The sequence below is a fragment of the Stenella coeruleoalba genome (assembly GCF_951394435.1).
Source record: "Stenella coeruleoalba genome assembly, chromosome: 8".
NCBI lineage: Eukaryota > Metazoa > Chordata > Mammalia > Artiodactyla > Delphinidae > Stenella > Stenella coeruleoalba.
In genome coordinates this window covers 106,360,550-106,383,334 of record NC_137154.1, presented here as the reverse complement: position 1 = coordinate 106,383,334, position 22,785 = coordinate 106,360,550, and the positions used below count along the sequence as shown (strand labels likewise).

The window sequence follows — 22,785 nt, the reverse complement described above, 5'->3', positions numbered from 1 at the left end:
TCATGCCACTCCCTTCTGGCTTGTAGAGTTTCTGCTGAGAAATCAGCTGTTAACCTTATGGGAGTTCCCTTGTATGCTATTTGTCATTTTTCCCTTGCTGCTTTCAATAATTTTTCTTTGTCTTTAATTTTTGCCAATTTGATGACTATGTGTTTTGGCATGTTTCTCCTTGGGTTTGTGCTGTCTGGGACTCTCTGCACTTCCTGGACTTGGGTGGCTATTTCCTTTCCCATGTTAGGGAAGTTTTCGACTATTATCTATTCTAATGTTTTCTCGGGTCCTTTCTCTTCTCCTTCTGGGACCCCTATAACGCCAATGTTGTTGCGTTTAATGTTGTCCCAGAAGTCTCTTAGGCTGTCTTCATATCTTTTCATTCTTTTTTCTTAATTCTGTTCCGCAGCAGTGAATTCCACCATTCTGTCTTCCAGGTCACTTATCCGTTCTTCTGCCTCAGTTATTTTGCTATTGATTCCTTCTAGTGTATTTTTCATTTCAGTTATTGTATTGTTCATCTCTGTTTCTTTGTTCTTTAATTCCTCTAGATGTTTGTTAAATATTTCTTGCATCTTCCCGATCTTTACCTCCATTCTTTTTCCGAGGTCCTGGATCATCTTCACTATCATTATTCTGAATTCTTTTTCTGGAAGGTTGCCTATCTCCACTTCATTTAGTTGTGTTTCCTGGGTTCTATCTTGTCCTTCATCTGGTACATAGCCCTTTGCCTTTTCATCTTGTCTATCTTTCTGTGAATGTGGTTTTTGTTCCACAGGCTGCAGGATTGTAGTTCTTCTTGCTTCTGCTGTCTGCCCTCTGGTGGATGAGGCTATCTAAGAGGCTTGTGCAAGTTTCCTGATGGGCGGCACTGGTGGTAGGTAGAGCTGGCTGTTGCTCTGGTGGGCAGAGCTCAGTAAAAGTTTAATCTGCTTGTCTGCTGATGGGTGGGGCTGGGCTCCCTCCCTGTTGGTTGTTTGGCCTGAGGCGACCCAACACTGGAGTCTACTTGGGCTCTTTGGTGGGGCTAATGACAGACTCTGGGAGGGCTCACGCCAAGGGGTACTTCCCAGAACTTCTGCTGCCAGTGTCCTTGTCTTTTCGGTGAGGCACAGCCACCCCCCACCTCTGCAGGAGACCCTCCAAAACTAGCAGGTAGGTCTGGTTCAGTCTCCTATGGGGTCACTTCCCCTGGGTCCCGATGCACACACTACTTTGTGTGTGACCTTCAAGAGTGGAGTCTCTGTTTCCCCCAGTCCTGTCAAAGTCCTGCAATCAAATCCCGCTAGGCTTCAAAGTCTGATTCTCTAGGAATTCCTCCTCCTGTTGCCAGGCCCCCAGGTTGGGAAGCCTGACGTGGGGCTCAGAACCTTCACTCCAGTGGGTGGATTTCTGTGGTTTAATTGTTCTCCAGTTTGTGAGTTCTCCCACCCAGCAGTTATGGGATTTGATTTTATTGTGATTGCGCCCCTCCTACCATCTCACTGCAGCTCCTCCTTTGCCTTTGCCTGTGGGGTATCTTTTTTGGTGAGTTCCAGTGTCTTCCTGTTGATGATTGTTCTGCAGTTAGTTGTGATTCCGGTGTTCTCGAAAGAGGGAGTGAGCACATGTCTTTCTACTCTGCCATCTTGAACCAGTCTCCCAGTCTATGATTTTTAAAATATTGTTTCTATTTTATAAATGTGAAAAACTAGTGCTCACAAAGGATCAGGAGTATAGTAAATGACAGATCTGTGACTGGAACTGGTGTACCCCTTATTAAAATATTTATTCTCCTAACCAGAATATTACACAGAAATTCTACAGATGGGATAAAAGCTCATCAACTTTCAGCATATTTTTTGTTTCATAAATAAATCAGTGCTTTACCAGTTTCTGATAAGTTTCACCTGAACCCAGAAGGAGCCGGGTTTGTTTATACCTAATTCTGCAGGAAGAAGAATGACTTTTGAGGGTTTGCCTGACTTTGGGATTCCATGATTTCTCACGTTATATGTGGGAAGGTATTTGTAGGGAAATCCGTGGGCTGTAATTGCTGGACTGCCAGAGTCTTTGCTCCCATGATACTCATGCTGGGAGCCCGTGGCTGACTTTTCCATTCTTCAGAAAGATATCAAGCTCCCCAGACTCTTTGCTTTTAATTTAAAATTTTAATTTATACTTTTCCGTGGATGATACGGAGACAGACATGGCCGTGAGTAAATATGTCAGGATAATGTATTGAATGGAATGAAAATGGTGTGTGCTTGGGAAACACTTTAATTTCATCTTGCTCACTTCTTTGCCAACTATAATGAACAAATTGGGAGGCTGGGTTTTAAAGCTGTTGAGGATGGAGTGGCAGGGACGGTGGAGTGGGAGCCAGGGACAAATAAATAATGTGAACCGTTTGGGGTGGCTTCTCAAGGCGTTCCGGACCGGCCGCTGAGCAGCTTCTGCGACAGCTGTTGTCTGAGACAGGGAGTCGGGGCTGAGAGGAAAAGCCCGCCCGCCTTTTACAACCCCCCTGGAGTTCCACACCACCGGCCTGCACCAGAAGGGCAAGGAATTGGGCCTGGATGACGGGAGAGGAGAAGCTTTCATCATTCTTATCTTTAAAAGATGCTTTTCTTCTTTCCCCAAGGGCTCACTGCTTCTGAAATGGCTTTGCCTTATGCTATACCTTTCAAGAGGAAGTTGCAAAGGAAGAAAGTGGAGAAAAGGTGGCTTCCAAAGCCACCTGTAATTCCAGATGTGAGGGGACCATCCACCAGTGACTAACCTGGGCATTGTTCTGTGGGGAGACCCTCGGCTAAATTCTATGCTTCTCCTTCACCTGCCCTGAGATGTACCCTTACCACTGCCTCACCAGCTAACGGTGTCTCCTTGGGTTGGGAGTGAGACTCCTGGAATAATTTTCCCTTCTCCTTGGTGCCCTGCAGCACGTGTGCAGTAAACATCTCTTAGAACTGAACATGCTGCTCTGAAACTCCTGACCTGAAGTAATCCCTTCGACTGTGATCCTGTCCCCATTGTCCCATTGCTCTTTAGCACTTACACGGTTAGTGTTTGCTTTGAGCAATGCCTCTATCTGCTTGAGGATGGAATGTTCTGAGTATCTGGTCTAGGGTGAGGGTTGTCCTATGTGTACACGGAAACTGCCCAAGACAAGGACACCACTGCATAAGCTGTCGGGCCTGCGGGCCAACGGGGATTCGCCTTCAGGTGCGCACAGCTGTACTGATTGATCTCTCAATTATGTATTTTAAGAAATACGGCATATTACCAGCCACCGGCCATCAATCTAGAAACCAGCCCGTCAACCACTGTGCCAACACGCTGTGATCGAAGCCTGATACAAATACAAACTTAAAGCTGTCTCAGTGGCTTTAGCTGAGAAAATAAACCTTAGGTGGAAGTGAAATCCTACTGCAGAGCTCTGCATAGGTGAAGTACAGAATGCTTCTCAAGAGTGAGAAAATCTTAGACGTGAAAGAGTCTATAGGTGGACTGAGAAAGCCTTGAACCAGTGTTCTGGGTTTTGGTAAAAATGTAAATCTCACCTTCTTTCTGAGCTATTAGTGAGTGGAATAACCTGTCTTGAAACCGGGCTCAGACAACCCTCAGTGGAACTCCATTCTGTATATATTTGAAAATACAGAAAGAGAAGGCTTCAGAAGTCCTTGGGAAATGATAAACCAATGCATTCAGTATCACTTGGTTAAACTAACATACACTCCCATGTAACAGCAGTTGAATTATGTTTTTCCAAATGCAGCAACAAGCTCTCTGACAATAGTAATAGAGCAGGTTCTGTTTAAGGAATGTTTGCTATGTGCAGGTACAATTCTGACTCTGGTTCATGTATCAGTATTATTTCATTCAGCTTCATAATAGCCCTAGGAGGTAGGTGAGTGTGTACATCCAACTTCACAGACGGGCAAAGGGAGGCTCTGAGGGGGTAAACAAGGAGCCTGTCCTGAGGCCGTCTGTTGGTCAGTAGCAGAGCCCTTGCCTGTCTGAGCCAAGGCCTTCTCCTCAGCACCGCAACATACTGTCTCTTTAGTGTCCAATTTACATATGTCATCAAGGCTCATAAAGAACTCTAGACTCCCCTGCGTCATTCTCAGTATTGTCAAGAGTCATCTGGATGACCCATCTGGCCTGAGACGGGTTTAATCCTTTGTGGACGAGGGCCACCACTGTGTGGTCACCATGTATCCTACTTCCCATCACGTCCAGCCTCTTTCGTGCCAACTCATTTGCTCAAGGACCTCATTCAAGCTTCCAGTGCATGGAACCCACCGGGTTCTCTCTGTCCATCAGGGTCCCTGTCATCATGTCTCCTTTCACTCATCTGTTTTCCAGTTTCTTTAAAGCTTGGCTTCTTTTCCCTGGCCCACCTGGCACTCTTTAACACTGGATGAACCCAGCCATCCACGCTGTCTCTGCCTGCAGCTCAGCAGCTCAGCAGATATTCTTGGTTGGAGAATATCCTCACAGCTGGCAGAGTAGTGTCGCTGTAAATTCTTGGTCATCAGCTGTAAGTGGGGCCTCAGCACCGCCTGTGAATCCTAGTATAGTTCCCTAGCAATTTTGCTGTCATTTTCTGTAGCAGCTATTTCACTTTTTCTTGCATCTACCTTCCCCTCTTTCTTACATTCCCATTTACCCTCAACTGATAACTTTGCCGTCTACTTAGGAAAAGATAGAAACCATCACTCGGGAGCCTCCTTGCTTTCCCCTAGCCAGATCCACAAATTGAGGTGCGTTGCTATTATTTTTTCCTTCTCTTATGGCACAACAGCTGAAGCACCCTTCCTTCATGTGCTTTAGATCCCACACTCTTTCACCTTTACCGTAATTTTTCCTTGTGAGTCATCTGCTTTCTCCTACGTCATCAGTTGCTCCTATTCAATAAGATTGATCCCATCGGTATATGCTTATATATTAAGTATCATAGTGTGTAAGTATCATAATGTAAGAAGGCTGGTCCTTGTCTTATTGACAGTTGCATCTCTGGTTCACAGTAACATTGGGCTACTCAAAGTGTCGTTCCCCGCTCCCCATCAGCATGGAAGGAATGCAGAATGTTGGTTCCCACCCAGACCTAGTGAATTAATGACGTGCACAGGTAACTTGTGGGCATTTAAAAGTTTGAAAAGCCCTAGCATCCAGTAGGTATTCAGTAAATATTTACAAAATGAGTCAATAAATTCCCAGTGTTTCCAATCCTAATATAAACAAAGAAAAACACTCTGGAGAGCCCTGGACTGCTTCCAATGACACTGTTTTCAGGATACCCCACACCTTCCTTGGTTTTGTTTAAATACTTTATGTCCTCCAGGACGCTCATCCTGCATGCCTTGGTATATGTTTCCTACTTTTCTCTGGATAACATCCCTCCCCCAACTACACACGTACACACATGCACACAACACATACACACCCTTCCTGTGTATTAATGTGACTCCACACTCCAGCTGCTGTGAGCAAGGCACCATCCCCCAATTAGGAACAATGTGAGGATGCCGTGTATCTGGCAGCCTTCAAAGTCAATCTCTTGCACTCCTGAAGACCCTCTAAGCAGCTCTGACCCCGCCCCATCCTCTGCAGAGGCTCTCCTATATATTCTCCACCAGGACCCTATCCCTACATATTAGCTCTAGCAGAGTTATTACTCCCTCTGAATCGTAAAATTTCCCCTTATGTAACTTAGGGTTCTTCTTGATGTTCTAGACTTGGCTGTATTTGTAACTCAGGAAATAACTGAGTCATTAAAGCTTCCCAGGAGAACAGCTTGGTGCAATTTAGCATACCTTAGGAATTGGTCTAAAATTCTTTCATTTTTTCTTCCCTCCTCTCCTTGCCTTTAAAACGTTCCTTTATTATTGGTCCTTGAATTCTCTAAAGCAAGATCGCCTTCTTCCCATTTTTTGAACTAGCATTGTTAATATATTTTGATACATGTAAGGTTTTTAAATGAAAATCAGTTAACTCTCAATTTATTTTAAAAAAGGCAATTGACAAACAAAAGCAAAAAAAACCAAAACTAATATTGTGTGTAAATTTAAAAATGAAATTCAAAGAAATGCATTTTGGGGTTTTACCATTCAACCCTTTTACGTCTTTCAGCATTTCTTAACTTGAAAACTTTCGGGAAGATCATTTTCTCAGGCAGGGGACAGGGGTGGGCAGAGACAAGGTGACCAGGGATTCCCAGTGGTAATACTATTTTTAATATGTTAAGTACCTAAAATCATGAAACTAGATATAAATGCCTTAACCTTATACCCTTCTGTGACTCAAAAATCTAAAATTATAGATCACACACATATAAACTAATACAATTAAAGTCTTGAGCGTCAGTGGGGCAGGTGATGCTTTATTCAAATCAGTTTCTGAGTTGCGTGTGGATATGTGCTGACTGCTGTAAGGACCCCTCTGACTTCAGCATGTGCCCTTGATGCCTAAGGTCTCCTCCACTTGGGTTCACTGAAACTTTGGGGACCCCCATTGCTCTGGCATCACGCAGCTTTCCTTGGCAGGGACGCCTTGCTGACACTCTGAGTCTACCTCATACGTTTCTCATTAGCCTCAGACAATGAAAGAAGTACTCACTGATGCCCTTGTACTGACAGACACGAGGCCAAACACTGAAATCTAACTGTGGTCAGACCACATCCACAACATGCATACGTGATATTTGTACACAGTATTATAAAAATGAAAACAGTGAATTAAAAACTACAGCAGAGGACCTGTGGACCTTGTGTGTGTGTGTTTGTGTGTATAAATGACTCATAGACCAAGGGATAAGGGGGGAGGGATAAATTGAGAGATGGGACTGACATATACACACTACTATATATAAAATAAATAACTAATAAGAACCTGCTGTATAGCACAAGGAACTCTACTCAGTGCTCTATAATGGCCTATATGGGAAAAGAATCTGAAAAAAAAAGAGTGGATATATATGCATGTATAACTGATTTACTTTGCTGTACACCTGAAGCTAACACAACATTGTAAATCAACTATACTCCAATAAAAAATTTTTTACAAAGACTCGTAGAGAGATACACACATACGTGTATCTCCAAGGACATCTACTTCACCTATGTGGGTCCTTTTTTCCCAGCTTTATTGAAATAGAATTTACATATAACACCGTGTAAGTTTAAGGTGTACAGCATGTTGATTTGATGCATTTATTTATTGCCAGATGATTACCTTTATAGAATAAGCTGTCACCTCCATCCCATCACGTAGCGTTTCTTTTTTGTGGTGAAAACATTTAAGATCTACTCTCGCAGCAAATTTCAAGGATATGATACAGTATCATTAGCTATAATCCTATGTGGGTTCTTTTTATGTCAGTTTGAAACACATTATCTTACATCTTTTTTTTTAAATTATTTAATTAATTATGTATTTATTTTGGGCTGCGTTGGGTCCTCGTTGCTGCGTGTGGGCTTTCTCTAGTCGCGGCGAGTGGGGGCTGCTCTTCATTGTGTTGCGCGGGCTTCTCATTGCGGTGGCTTCTCTTGTTGCAGGGCACGGGCTCTAGGCATGCGGCCTTCAGTAGTTGTGGTTCACGGCCCCTAGAGCGTAGGCTCAGTAGCTGTGGCACACAGACTTCATTGCTCCGCAGCATGTGGTATCTTCCTGGACCAGGGCTCGAACCCCTGTCCCCTGCTTTGGCAGGTGGATTCTTAACCACCAGGGAAGTCCCAACATCTTTTAATCATTTTAAGTATATGCTGATCACCTCCTAGCTGCCAGGTGGACCGTTGGGAAGTGCTGGTGATACAAAGTGAAGACCACTGAGACAGTTATTTACAGCCTAACGAATAAGTACGTATATGATTAAATCCAGTGTTGGAAATTCTGTGAAGAAGACCGTCACATTACAAAGAGGTATAGACCAATGTGTCTGTATTAGTGATTAAATTCTATCTGCCACTGTGTACTATTCATGAAGGCAGAGGGGCATGCGATATAATTTAGGTATTATCCCAATACCAAGGCATTTTCTAGTTAACTTCAGTTTCTCAAAATGCCAATTGTCAGTTCTTTGAACACAGAATCTGTAAAGTTATCTGTAAAGGAGACACACCATTTGTTAGGCTGGTTTCCAAGACTTGTTCTCCAGCTCTCCAGATTATCTAAATGTTCCTGCAGCTATCTGTACGTGTAAGTGAGATTTATTTTTAATCTGTGTATGTGACATTTATTTTTAATGCAGACTTGATCTTCAGACACGTGTCATATTGCGTTCAGATTTCGGATGATAAAGACATGAGCATCTAGCAAGCAGGCACAGTGGGGCATTCTGGAGTACTCTCTCTCCATCAAGGATGCTCCCAATCCCCACGGTCCTCTCCGTTCCTTGCCCTGCTTTCAGTTTCACCAGTTACCATTTTCTGAAAACAACATACCTATTTACTTAGGTGTTTTTATTGTAGCCTCAAAGGGCATGACCTTTGTCTGCCTCTTTCAGGCATCTCAGCTCCTACAGCGTCGCCTGGTACACATGAGACACTCATTAAATACTGTTGCGTGAATCGTGGCACTTTTTAGTTTTGTAGTTTCAGAGGCAAAATATAAAAACGAGAACAAAATAACGACCACAAACAAAACCAAGAAAGCCGGCCAAGTTCACTTTGTTATCTTGATTGAATTCCTACGTGTCTTTTGTCTTGTTTCTTTGAGGCAGTGGTTCTCAAAGGGCAGTCCCCAGACCAGCATCTCTGACCTTACCTGGAAACTGGTTAGGAAGGCAAATCCTCAGCCCACCTCCAGCTCACTGAACGGAAGGTCTTGGGAGGTGGGCTGAGCGATCTGTGTTCTAAAAATCTCTCTAGGTGATTTTGATGCACAGCAAAGTTTGAAAACCACTGCTTTAAGGCATGGGTTTCCCCTAACTGTGAAACCAATCCGGGCACCTTAATCCCACGCGGAGCTGGACATGACGCTTTGCAAGCAGGACCCCTTTCCTCCACTGTCTTTCAGGTGTTCCTTTGCTCTTTCTGATTCTTATCTCCACACCTCTCCTCACACATAGCTAGAGGTGGTTTACGGATGTGAAAAAGTCACTTCCAAATGTTCTTCCTGTTCCCCAAAGCTGTTTTATCACTTATGAGAAGATTAAATAAGTACCATAACTTTGAGGGAAACTCTGGCTGGCCTAATAACTTGGGTTCTCAAACCACAAGCACTTTTTATTATTATTATTAAGAAGAAGCCCTGAAGTACAGGGACCGCCCGTGCCAGGCTGCCCAGGTTTGAATCCCCTGCCTGATGGTTAACGCAAGTTTGTGGGCCCACCACACAGTGAGGCCAAACAAACTGAAACTTCGGAGTTTGGAGCAGAGAAACGTTTATGATCAGCTTGTGCACAATTCTCCGACTGTCTGATGGTGAGGCAGCAGGGTGGTGTCACAGGGGTTAACATGATCAGTCCTTAGGCAACAGGAGGCCTGGGGCTATGTGCTCAAGGTCCCCGAGGAGTTAACATCTGCCATTTGTTGGAGGGGGGTAGGTTTACATCTGCAAAACAACTCAGGAAATGTGCATCAAACACTATTATCTAGGTACTTCAGAGCGGAGCAAAGCAGAGGATGGGGGAAGGCCCTCCTGGGAAGGCCCCATGGGGCCCTGCTCGGTTACAGTGGTGCCAGGCTTGGACGTTAGGAGTCCTGAACGTCTCTGTCTGTTCCTCATTGTACAATGCGGACAGTGATAGAGTGTCTCTCAAAGGGTAGCTGTGGGATCAAGTGATTTAATATACGGATGTTTCTTAAACTGTGCTGGGCACAGAACACTCACTGTGTAATTGTAGACGTTCCAGTAAAGGTGCCTTGAGTTCTATCGTATTTGGGCCAGTAGGCAGGGTTAGCTTGGAATGTAAGAATTTTAAATACCTGAAAGGATTTTCAAGAAATTGGAAAGCTGTCATTAATATTTCTTAACTTTCCTCTTGGCTCCCCCTTATTTAACATTAAAAACCCTCCTTCGTGGGCTTCTGGTTAAAGAGAGTCCAAGACGTAGCCACAGCCAGCAGGGCAGGAGCGGGGTTTGGAACAATACTTAAGCATAATGTTAAGTCCTTTTCTGAGCTCTTCTTCCTGCTGTTCAGAGGACGGTGAAAGGGCCCTATCGTGATGGAGGAAAGCTGGAAGCACTGAAAGGACGCGTTCTTCTGGGGCACAGAAGCATTAAGAGGCAGATAACTGTCCTCAATCGACAGAATCCTTCTGCTAAGTGTCTTTGTCATCTGTTAGGTTCTAGGGCTGTGTAGACTCAGCGAAGCAGCTCTACGCCATTAGAGAGATGGACTTACTTCCCTCTATGTGTTTTCCATGCCCACTAATGAGGCCCAGGCTTGAGAGCAGGTGAATTGGACCTTAGTCATCCATCTGGGGTACGTCCACCGAGAGGTACACAAGGCTTTCCAAGGGCTGTGTGGCAGGGCACTGAGAGTGTGTGCTGACCAGAGGGTGGATTTGGACTGCCCTGCCTCAAAGTCAGCCCCTCCCAGACCCTGCGGCAATTTGAACCGGTGCGATTCACCCCCAACCTGCAGTTGTAGGTCTTAACACAAGGAAATGCATCTAAAGAAGTACATTTTCAAGATCTAAAATGTCCTCAAATGGATCTGCCTGAGAAAGACCTGTGTTTGAGTTGTAGTTCTGGTTGTCCTTTCTGACTGCTCCCACTTTAATTGTCCGGGAGAGAATGTTCCTTTACTTTCGTTGTGACCTCCACCGCTATTACCGATCTGTCATCAGACAGAGTATCAGTCTTGAGGGAGAGTCCCACCAAAGTAAAGCAGAGAAGTCCTCAAGGAAATGGCACAGTTTTTCGTCAGTAATGAATTCATGGCAAAACTCGTACCTTCTCTATCTTGGAATTAGAATCCAGAGAGATAGAGATGTTTTCTGACAGAGGGCAGGGCGATTTGGCATATCAAAATAAACAGTATTTCAATTTTCCCCACCTTTCTCAGCATTGGGTTAAACAAAGTGCCTCTAAGTGACAGAATAACACATCTTTAACAGTCATTTGATAAGGCCTAGTAAAATGTTAGCAATATACTGTCCAGATACTGAGAAATTGAATGAATTTAATACTGGGTTACAAAGCCCTTTGCAAGTCAGGTATTTTCCAATTCATTGCTTTAAAAGAAATTGAAGGAGGAATTAATTGAATTGTCAGCTGTGAGATCATTAAAATAATTTTTGAAGCTATATTACTATGCAGTTTTTGGCATATATCTTGGAAGAGGTTCAAAGAATTGAGTGACATTGCTATACAAGGTTTTCATTTCCATCTCCTTGCTTATGTGAACTTGTTTTTTTCAAAGCAAAATAGGAATAGAATTGATCCTGAGCTCTCATTCTAGTATAATGATATTTATCGATGGTATAATGAACAGAAAAGCCTCATCTATCCCATTGAGAGCTATATTTCCAGTAAAAGTTTACTTCTTATGTTTAATTATTACTTAACCACATGTATAATATATTTATGTTGTTTTATCAGTATTATCCTTGTAATGATAACTCATTCTAAAAGAAAATACTATTCAGAGCTTTACAGTCACAGAACATGAAAGGAAATTTAAATTTCAGTCTCTATACTTTATATATATTGTTGCAAATAAATATGATAGCTGATCAATAAAAGATTTTCAAGCATAAAATATGCTTGAAGTATTATATCAGGATAAAATCCTGCAGAGGATATATAATAGATACACAAGTTCAAGTTTAGAAAAGGAACAATGCACATTTTATGACTGTTAAAAAAGAGCTTGTTCATGAATTTTGAAAGTAGACAACCATGAGTATCAAATTGCTCTGGTATTTAAATTCGTACAGAGATATATATATAAAGGGACATTATGACATTTTATTTATTTATTTTTGTGGTACGCAGCCTCTCACTGCTGTGGCCTCTCCCGTTGCGGAGCACAGGCTCCAGACGCGCAGGCTCAGCGGCCATGGCTCACGGGCCCAGCTGCTCCGCGGCATGTGGGATCTTCCCGGACTGGGGCACGAACTCATGTCCCCTGCATTGGCAGGCGGACTCTCAACCACTGCGCCACCAGGGAAGCCCCATTATGACATTTTAATTTTAAAATGTGAATAATCTCCACAGACCAAAAATGCATCCTTTGCAACTATTACCTAAACTTTAAAAATATTATGTCAACTTAAAATGTGCAAAGAGTTACATAATTGACCAAAATAAAAGCAAGCATATTGTCTGCACTGTCACCTGGGTGTGTGTGGTTCCAGGGTCTGGGGGACAACACCCTTCACTCTGTCTAGTTTACCATCTACTTCCAGGCTGGCCAAACTGTACAGTAGGAATTTAACCTTTAGGAGTCATTCAAACAGGGATTCAATCTTCATGGAAATACAGCTGTTATTAAGAAAGTTGGCACGTTAATTCTTATCAGTGATTTGCAGCTGAGAGTGAATGAATGTGTTTATCATATTTTTTTTCCCTAAGAAATGCTTTTGAAAGTGGGGAGCAGAGAGGGCCCACAGTTGCTGTATAAGGAACAAAAATGCACAGAAAGTGAAGCTAGGGCCCTAAGGATGTGGAGGAGACAACATGACCTTAGTTTTTCTTTTTTTTTTTTAGTTAATTTATTCCTTATTGAAGTGAAGTTGATTTACAATGTTGTTTTAGTTTCAGGCATACAGCAAAATGATTCAGTTATACATACATATATATATTTTTCAGATTCTTTTCCCTTATAGGTTACTACAAAATACTGAGTATAGTTCCCTGTGCTATACAGTAGGTCCTTGTTGTTTATATATTTTATATATAATAGCATGTATATGTTACATGCAAATTCCTAATTTATCCCCCCCCCTTTTCCCTTTGGTAACCATAAGTTTATTTTCTGTGAGTCTGTTTCTGTTTTGTAAATAAGTTCATTTGTATCATTTTTTTAGATTCCACATATAAGTGGTATCTTATATTTGCCTTTCTCTGTCTGGCTTACTTCACTTGGTATTGGTTTGGCCAAAAAGTTCATTCGGTTTTAAGTAAAAATAAAAGATATATTTTTCATTTTCACCAAGAATTTCATCGAACAATGTAAATTCACTGACCGAATGAACTTTTTGGCCAATCCAATATGATAATCTCTAGGTCCATCCATGTTGCTGCAAATGGCATTATATCATTCTTTTTTATGGCTGAGTAATATTCCATTGTATGTGCATACCACATCTTCTTTATCCATTCCTCTGTCAATGGACATTTAGGTTGCTTGCATGTCCTGGCTATTGTAAACAGTGCTGCAGTGAACATTGGGGTGCATGTATCTTTTCAAATTCGTGTTTTCTCTGGATATATGCTCAGGAGTGGGATTGCTAAGTCATATGGTAACTCTATTTTTAGTTTTCTAAGGAACCTGCATACTGTTCTCCATAGTGGCTGCACCAGTGTACACTCCCACCAACACTGTAGAAGGGTTCCCTTTTTTCCACACCCTCTCCAGCATTTATGATTTGTAGACTTTTTGATGACTTCAGTTTTTCTTTATGCCAAATAGGCATCCGTGAAGGTGGAAAGGAGTCATTGAATGATACCTGAATACAGGGACCATTAGATAAATGCAGCTGGGTCCCCAAAACTCACCTCACTGATCTTAGACGCATCTGCAAAATAATTACAGAATTAGATGTATAAGTACAGGTATGTAGGGATGCCTGTGGCCAAGTTAAAATAAAAGCTTTGTAAGAATATTAGAGTATGATTCTGTTTTAGGTAAAACCAAATCAACACAACCTTTCCGTATGTGAATATATGTCTGTAAGGAGTAAGGTGAGGAAGACATAACAGGCTGTCACTGAAATGGCGACATCCAGGCAGGGAGTTGGGTGGAGAGAAAGATTAGCTCGGCCTTTAGGCATCTTTGTGTTGTATTCGTTTACATGTTTATACATGTTTATTTTGCTTCTGTGGTTGTAAAAAATAAAGAACATATAGAAGAGAAAAATCTCTTCCTTCCTGCACCCAGTGGTCACCCCACCCCTACCTCGAGGCTGCCCGCACCTGCTGAATGACAGGTGGACGTGTGCATAGCAGACCCCTCTGATCGGAAGCTAGTTTTACTGTTATCCCTCCTCCCCATCAGGGAGAGGGCCTCTCGAGACTGGGCGCTCACCCCTTTCAGTGGCAGCTGTCATTTTGGTGCTCCAGTATCCTTCTGTTCCCTGGACCATTCAGGCTATGTCAGGCTGTTCACTTTGCCAAGGGAAACACACGTGTCTCCCCATGGCTGGTGTCCTTGGTGCTCCCACCTCCTGAGTCCTGGTCCAGGTCGAGGTGGGAGCAGACCTGGTGAGGTGTGGCCATGTTTATTCCCTGTGTCCCTACCTGAAGGTGCTGACTTCACGTTCCCGGTCCTCAGGAGGCACTGCTCATACCCCCTCTGGTGGGACATCTCGGGGAAGCAGGTGTCATTTCACCTTTTCATTTGCCAAGATACTGAAACTCAGGTTCTGACTAGAGAACTGAGTACTGGGGTAGACACACCTGGGGCCCTTTAACCATGCCCTTCATTGAACAGCTCCGTTTTCTCAAGGATTTCCTTTTCTCAGTTTTCCACCCACACGTTCTAAGTTCCTGGGACACATTTGCAAATTTTCTTCCTGACCAGCAGGCACATTTATTTCTGCATTAAACCTGATAACCTGCAGGTCATACACACCGACAAGCAAATTCCATTTGCTCGTAGCCTCCATTCATAGCCTCTGACTGTTGGGAAGAGTAGGTTAGGGTATGTGGGGTAGTGGTCTGCTTGGCCACTTTCTCCTTCCCTCTCCTGAAATCTTAAGAGGTAGCCGTGACTGCCTCAAAGACTGCTGGCATTGTACCGTGACTTTCAAGACTCTGTTATCAGTTGCAGTTGGAGGGCTTTGGGCGGCTTAGGGGTACAGGAGATGATGAACACAAGGGAGGTCTGGAGGTAAATATGTCCCATTTTTGACCTAACAACAAGTTAAGCATTTGCTGTGTGGATTATTGGTGACCTACTTGAAATACTGATGCACTCTCTCTCCCCTCTGGCCCTGGGCCACTTCTCCCACAAGGTGGTAACTGTGCTCGAGAAATATAAACTAATTTTCATAGAAGCCTAAGGGAAAAAATAAGATGGAAAGCAAATATACAGCAAAGATATTCACATAACATGTTCCTAAATCAAATAGAAATGATTTTGTAGCATCGGCTCTTCAGGAGGATTCAGGCCACTGTTGCCCTCTATTTAGGAAGTTTTATCAATAATTCGTTCCCTTTAGCACTGGGCTATGTTATTTCATTTACCCTTTGAGTGACAGCAGCTGTGTTTATAACAGAATCTCTGAACACTTTCTCCCTCCCTCCCCTCCCCGACCCTCACTCACAGGTGTACCATAGATGACCGGGTCACCCGGGTGGCCTGGCTGAACCGCAGCACCATCCTCTACGCCGGGAACGACAAGTGGTCCATAGACCCTCGTGTGATCATCCTGGTTAACACGCCAACCCAGTACAGCATCATGATCCAGAACGTGGACGTGTACGACGAGGGCCCGTACACCTGCTCCGTGCAGACGGACAACCACCCCAAGACCTCCCGGGTGCACCTCATCGTGCAAGGTAGGCGGCCTGGCCAGCGGGCTCACGTTCCCCTCAGTGAGGCAGGGGAAGCATGATCTCAGCTTGTCCTTCTACTCCTGTAGAAAGACACAAAAGGCCGTTTCCTCTGTAGAATCCAGAGACTGAGTGTCTGTCCTGGATTCCTTCCACCTGCTGGGGTCTTGACTAAGTGCTGAGTATCTTTACGGAGTTTCTCCGTTTTCTCTCTGGTCCTTCTGCCATTAATGGGTTGTTCGGCATGTTTGAGCTTTCTGGAGTTGGGAAAAGATATATTAGAAATATATATTATGTTGTACGATGTTATATGATGTTATGTTATACTGTGTTATATTATATAGACATTAGTTACTTAGCACTCTGCAGTTGGGAAAAGATACATTAGGAAATGGATATGGTACTACTCTCCGCGCCTCTTGTTGTTCAGAGGCTTATTTCATGATAAAGCGTTAATAATATTGATGTGAAATCGTGTGACATGACTGTTCTTGCATAGCTGGTGGTTGTGTCTGTACCAGAAGGGGTTCTGTGCGCCGTTTGGCATTGCTGCTGAGTCCGTGTACACCCTTTTAGCCCCACAATGGAGTTGAAGTCAAGAGGGATATTAGTCAAAATGTTATCTCCAGGTCTATGTTGGAAATAAGTCTATATAATTAAAAGGGGGAATCCCTAACATTCTCTCCCATTCTCCCTTAAAAGTCTGAATTACTATAACCCAGGCATAGTAGTTAAGAGTGTTTCATTTGAATTTTACTTTGTAGGAGAAAACTGGGGTTGAAGAAATGTCAGAATCTCAGATATCAGCTATTAAGTGTTAAGAATTAAAAACTCATGCAGAGAGCAGTCAAGAGACTTGAGGAACCGTCTTAAAACAAGGCAGCTCTGCAAATGACCTTATGTCGAACTGCCCCCATCACTATGTAAAGCAAGTCCTATCAGGTATCCACTCATGGTAGCAATGAGGTGCTGAGCAGACTAGCTCCCATCCCCCTACGACATATCCTTCCTCCACCAAAGGAGAGGTTTGAGTGGGCCTTTCTCAGTGTCCCCTATGCTGATGTCTTGTGGCCATGCCTTGAGCTCAGAAAGCGTCCCTGTGTGTGACTTAGTGTCAGTAACTGCCTTTCATCAGATCCCACCTGCAGTTGATCCAATGGGTTTTATATTTTTTCAGTTTCTGAAATGTGTGTGGCATTGTCGCTTAGCTAATATGGATTCCCTCATCCCTGCCTTTCTAAAAAATATAACTTTGCTCATTTCAGATGGTTGCATGGGAAGTCTGAGTAGGGGTTAGAGTCTTTTCGTGCTTTGGTCACGTGTGCAAATCAAGGCGGCCGTTCTTTTCTTTTGTCTGGAACAGTTCTTTGCTAGCAGAGCATCAGGGGCTTTGGCTCTGCACAGCGTGGTGATGGCCTGAGCTGGGCCCGAGGTCTGTCTGCTACAGCCCTGGCTCCCGGCAGGCCCTGGTGCTGTCATAGTGCTGAAACATTGCCTCCGTTCAGCCTCTAAGCCCTTCTCTCACCCGCACGCTCCCAGACTCCCACATCTGCCTGCTCCGCTGTGTCTGTTCTCCATCCATGTCCCACTAGGGGTATGGCTTGGGAGCTACAAGACGGGCTGCCATCTGGAGATAAAGACAAGTGTCACAGCTGATGCTTCTCCTCAGAGGCTGGTGGAGGCCCTCGCTGAGATCAGTCGTCTGAGATGAGCGGGGATGTCTGCAGAAAACAAGGGAGCTCAAGCTCTCACCACCCGCCTGCCACCTGGGCTTGGCTCCAGAGGAGCAGAAATTCTCGGCATGGGAAGTGACGCCTCCGTGGCACCTCCGTGGCCTTGACAACAACGTTATCTTCAAATTCAGGAAATTCGTCACTGAAAGAAAAAAAGAACTGTCAGGCTCTGTACAGAAACAGACTCAAGCAGAACAGGGCTATCACTTTTCAGGGAAGAAGACAGACGGTGTAAGCATGTCAAAGCCAATACAGGCCATAAAGGGCTTGTGGCACAGAGCTTCAGGGATAATGCTCTTCGTAAGAAGCTTGGAGTAATTCCTGGGGCTGGATGTGAAAGCCAGTGGGGTCTCAGAGCTTTGGGTCAGAAAGACTCTAGGAAGAGGCAAGAAGCAGGGCAGTGGAGTCCCTCATTCCAGAGGTGACGTCCTCAAGTCTCGCTTTAGGCCAAGCAACTTCTGTAGCTCCAGGCAATCCAGTGCAGAGATCAGGAGGGCAAAGGAGGAAGGGGAGCATCTCCTCCTGGAAATCTTAGCAGACTGGGCTTTCCATTTACTGAGAGGCTAAAATAAGGAGCTCAGGGAGCTGTTCTTCCTTTGGGAATCGGTTGAGTTTCCAGTGGGTGGAAGCCGAGACCCTGCGGCTCAATTAGAAGAAAGCCCAGAAGTCTCCTCTTTCCCAGCAGCTGTCGGCTTTTGTCCAGTCTATAGATTAATTTTTCAGACTTAGTGTTAGTTCAGGTTAAAGATAATGAAAGTTTCCTAATCCTCTTAAAGAAGATTTATCTGACCGAGTAGAAAGCTTTTGGAATACAATAAGGCATGTATAAAACTGAGGTCTAATCCTGCCTTTAATTTCAAACTGCTGATGGGTATTGATTTTGCAATGAGAAAAACTGAAAAATTTCCAAGCTGCAACTTGTCTATCTGCATATGTGTGTGCGTGTGCGTGTGCGTGTGTGTGTGTGTGTGTGTGTATGGTATTTATTTATCTTCTGTCCATTTGAGAATGTTACAATCTCATCACCTCTGCCAGACAAGTGTCATTAGCAGAAGGGCGATCCCATGGGGTCTAGGCTTTGTTGCTCCCTCTTCCTGCAAAGTGAGTAAGTGAGAGCTGCTCTAACACTACCTCAAAGCCTGTCCTTTCCTGGTTTATAAGGTGGCCTTTCCACGTATCTGATGGGATTAGTTTCCTAGTCCTTCTCTTTGAGGGAAGAAGCTGCTTTCGTTAAAATAGCATCACTGGTCCCTAGGGTACATCTTGGCCACTGAAGGGATAACTTTAAGGTGCCACGTGACAGTGAGGCTGTGACTGTGGCCCTGGTGCCACGTGATGGCAAGGCTGTGACTGTGTCCCTGGTGCGTGACGGCGAGGCTGTGACTGTGTCCCTGGTGCGTGACGGCGAGCCTGTGACTGTGTCCCTGGTGCGTGACGGCGAGGCTGTGACTGTGTCCCTGGTGCGTGACGGCGAGCCTGTGACTGTGTACCGAGGTGTTAAGGAAATCCAGAACAAGGGGCTCAGGTTAGTCAGGGCAGGAAAACCAATCTGGCAGCCCTGTGTGGGAGGGAGTGCCATAAAGGAGATGGAGGCATGGGCTGGGCAAGAGGTCATGCCCGTCACTCGGAAGGTGTGAGGACAGCAGATTGTGGGTCTCCCTGTAGGAATGGAGAAGCTTCCTTCAAGAGGTATCATCCAAGGGACATTGAGAGGATTAATCCCCATATCTTGAAATAGGAAGAATTAAAAGGATATCACCTCCCTTTTTGAGTTTGGGGAAATGTTAGATGTTCCCACTAGTGATTGCAGAGCTAGGATCCTGAGCCGCTGGGAGAGGAACGTGTTAGGCTTGTGAGCTTTAGGGATAAAGAAGACACAGACATTACACACGTGTTATAGAACTAAGAAACAGGTGTAACTCAAGACAAGAAGGGGTTTGTTTGAGATTAATCATGAATTTACTAGCATGAGAGGAGGTAAGTTTTGTGAGATTAACTCTTCCTACCTGAGACCAGCAGGAGCCCCACACAGCACGCTGTCTGAGGGATCCTAGGCATTCAGCAAATGTTTGTCAAAGGAACGTAGGACAGATGGATACAGCAAGTGAAGCGGCATAAGAAGGCAGTGATCATAAAGTCCCTTCAGGCAGATAGGGGCAGGGGATGCGTCAGGCTGGCCAGATGACTTGGAGTGGCCAGTAATTGGGAAAAGGTCCTTAGAGGGATGAGGTCTTCCATGTGACAAGCCAAGAGATATGTTCTAACAGCGATCACATGACTTCCGTGTGTTTATTTAGTACTTTACAGCACTGGTCACACTCTCTGGCTCATGTGACCCTCACAACAAGCCCTGGGAGGCTTCAGGGCAGTGACTGTTATCTCCATTTTGCATGAGATCACTGCAGCTCACAGAGGTTAAGAGACTGGCCAGGGTGCCCTGTGAGTCAGCAGCTGTGCTGGGTCTGTACCCCAGCCGTGCGACTCCACCACAGGCCACCCCCCACTGCCAGCCACGTCCAAGGTGGTTTCTCTAATCTAGATCCATGGGAATTTGCCAGTTATCCTTTCTTACTTCCCTCTTTTTCCTGCTACTGATGTTTCATTGTACTAGCAGAAATTGTGGACAAAACTCAAGAAAGAAAATGAGCAGCGGGGGAGCAGGAATGGGGTGCCAGAGCCCCACGAGATGATGTAGAGAGGCTGAGGGAGAGGCAAAGAAGATAATTAACTTACCAGTAGCTCATCCCTCCAGGGACACACATTCCAAATGTTACCTCTTTCCCCTATGTACGTACTGAGAACGCTGGGCCCTTTGAGAATCCAGGATCTCATCGTCACTCTGATTGTCATGAACTCCTCAGCGTTCTGGAATGTAGGGGTATCGTCGTGTCACAGTAGTTGTCACTGTCAGGGAGCGATAGACAGGAAGATCTGGCATCCTTTCTCCTTGGCTGTTGGTATCTCTGTCTGCTCTCTTGGCTAGTCCAAAAATCTGTTTACTGCCAGACACTTCCTTTCATGGAGCAAACTACTCTTGCTGAGCCCAATTTTAGGCAAAGGGCTAGAAAGGATGAATGCTGTGAACAAGGCTACGCAATTTCTACGTCTTCAAAGACTTTGGGACTTTGAGCCTGGAGTCAGTTCAGGTGAGATTACTTGGTACCCAAGGTTTAGTTTAGCAGGTAGAGAAGTCTGATTCTCCACCCAGTCCAGCCCTAGGTTTCGCTGAGTGTCAGCCAACCTCTGCACTGGGCACATTGAGTGTAAACTGATCTCAGTTGATCCTCACAACATCCCTGAAAGGTTTGCTCCACAGTCACATCTTACAAATAAGAAAACTGAACCTCAGGAAGAGTGAAAGCTTGCCCAGAGATGGTAGAGCCACAAAAAGCTTTAAATTCCCTTCACTGGGCTTATCTCTAGGAAAAGCTATCAAAACACGCACAGTTGAAGCCCTCTGAGTGCATGGTCTCTCCTGATTGTTCTTCACTGAAGCCCTGGGAGACAGAACAGAAAATCACCACATTCCAAGAAAGGAACCTGAGATTCAGAGAGCTCACATGATTTGTCCAAGTTACACTGGCTAGCAAGTGGTGAAGCACTCCTTAACACCAGGAGTTTTATTTTAACTTGAATAGTTGACTTACAATGTTGTGTTCGCTTCAGGTGTATAGCTAAGTGATTCAGTTATACATATATATTTTTTTTCCCTTACAGGTTATTACAAAATATTGAGTTCCCTGTGCTATGTAATAGGTCCTTTTTGGTTATCTGTTTTATAGATAGGAGTGTGGATATGTTAATCCCAAACCCCTGATTTATTCCCCCCCCTTTCCCCTTTGGTAACCATAAGTTTGTTTTCTATGTCTGTGCGTCTATTTTTGTTTGTTTTTAAGTTCATCTGTATCATTCTTTTAAGATTTCACATATAAATGATACCATATGATATTTGTCTTTCTCTGTGTCTGGCTTACTTCACTTAGTATGATAATCTCTAGGTCCATCCATGTTGCTGCAAATGGCATTATTTCATTCTTTTTTATGGCTAATATTCCATTGTATGTATGTACCACATCTTCTTTAACCATTCATCTGCTGATAGACATTTAGGTTGCTTCCATGTCTTGGTGATTGTCAGTAGTGCTGCAGTGAAGGGGTTTTAATTCTAGACCCAGTGTTGGGTTCACAGGCCAGATTGCTAACTCATAGCTAAGTAAAAGGGCAGGTGGATGTTACTATTTGTGAAAAAAATATAGAAGTTCTGAGGTGCTACTGAGAAGGGTGGTTCCTGAGAAGATGGTTGAGGAGTAGAGGGGACCTGGCTAAGGCTGGTTGGGGTGGATGGGGGCCGGGCACCTGGTGGAGCATCCCAACAGGTAAGGGAGGCACACCTGCCCACGTGTCACACTTTTGCAAGGACCTACCTATTTCTTTTTTTTTTTAAATAAATTTATTTATTTTATTTACTTGTTTTTGGCTGCGTTAGGTCTTCGTTGCTGCACGCGGGCTTTTTCTAGCTGTGGCGAGCGCGGGCTACTCTTTGTTGAGGTGCGCTGGCTTCTCATTGCGGTGGCTTCTCTTGTCATGGAGCATGGGCTCTAGGCGCGTGGGCTTCAGTAGTTGTGGTGCACAGGCTCAGTAGTTGTGGCTCGCGGGCTCTAGAGCGCAGGCTCAGTAGTTGTGGCGCACGGGCTCAGTAGTTGTGGCTCGCGAGCTCTATAAAGTGCAGTCTCAGTAGTTGTGGTGCATGGGCTTAGTTGCTCCGTGGCATGTGGGATCTTCCCGGACCAGGGTCAAAGCCGTGTCCCCTGCATTGGCAGGTGGATTCCCAACCACTGCGCCACCAGGGAAGCCCGGACCTACCTATTTCTAACCCTTCCTTTGTTACTCAGCTCTTTTTCTCTGCTGTTTTCCCCTCTTTTCCCAAATATTCTTTAAATAATTATTTAACTTAACATGCATAATTGTGGGCCTAAAGAAAAGCAGGCAGTCAACCTGAAATAAATTTCATTTATTCGGCCTCTATTTTAAATTATAATCACACTTGCTCTTCACAGAGGCAGGGTGGGAATGTGGAAAAGAACAAGACTGTGCATCAAAACACTCCCTCCGCAGCCTGAGCTCTGCTCCTCACATCCGGACCTGTGTCTCTGGGACGTTCCTTTCCTGGCTTCTTATTCTGGGGTGAAGAATACAATTGAATGTAATTGATTTCCTTCAGGTACACACATGCACACCTTAATCTTAATCCTGTGTGTGTGTGTATGTGTGTTTATTAACAGATATATATGAAAGACATCCTTTCCTTTCCTGCTTCACGTGATATTTGTAAACTCCACAACCCACATCCGATGGTGTATATATCATACTAAGATTCCTAATTTCAGGGTTGGGTAAACTAAGAAAGCAATTA

General features: G+C 44.4%; 1 protein-coding gene across 4 annotated transcripts in view; it reads left to right on the top strand.

Moving 5' to 3' along the window:
• Positions 1–22,785, top strand: part of OPCML (opioid binding protein/cell adhesion molecule like) — a 506,338-nt gene that overhangs the window by 260,440 nt on the left and 223,113 nt on the right. For all 4 annotated transcript variants that reach the window (XR_013829582.1, XM_079930641.1, XM_079930639.1 and 1 more), the window contains exon 2: positions 15,413–15,645. Coding sequence is in view for 3 of the 4 variants with exons in the window: in XM_079930641.1 (XP_079786767.1) it covers positions 15,413–15,645 (233 nt within the window). In the remaining variant the exon portion in view is untranslated. The remainder of the gene's footprint in view (positions 1–15,412; positions 15,646–22,785) is intronic.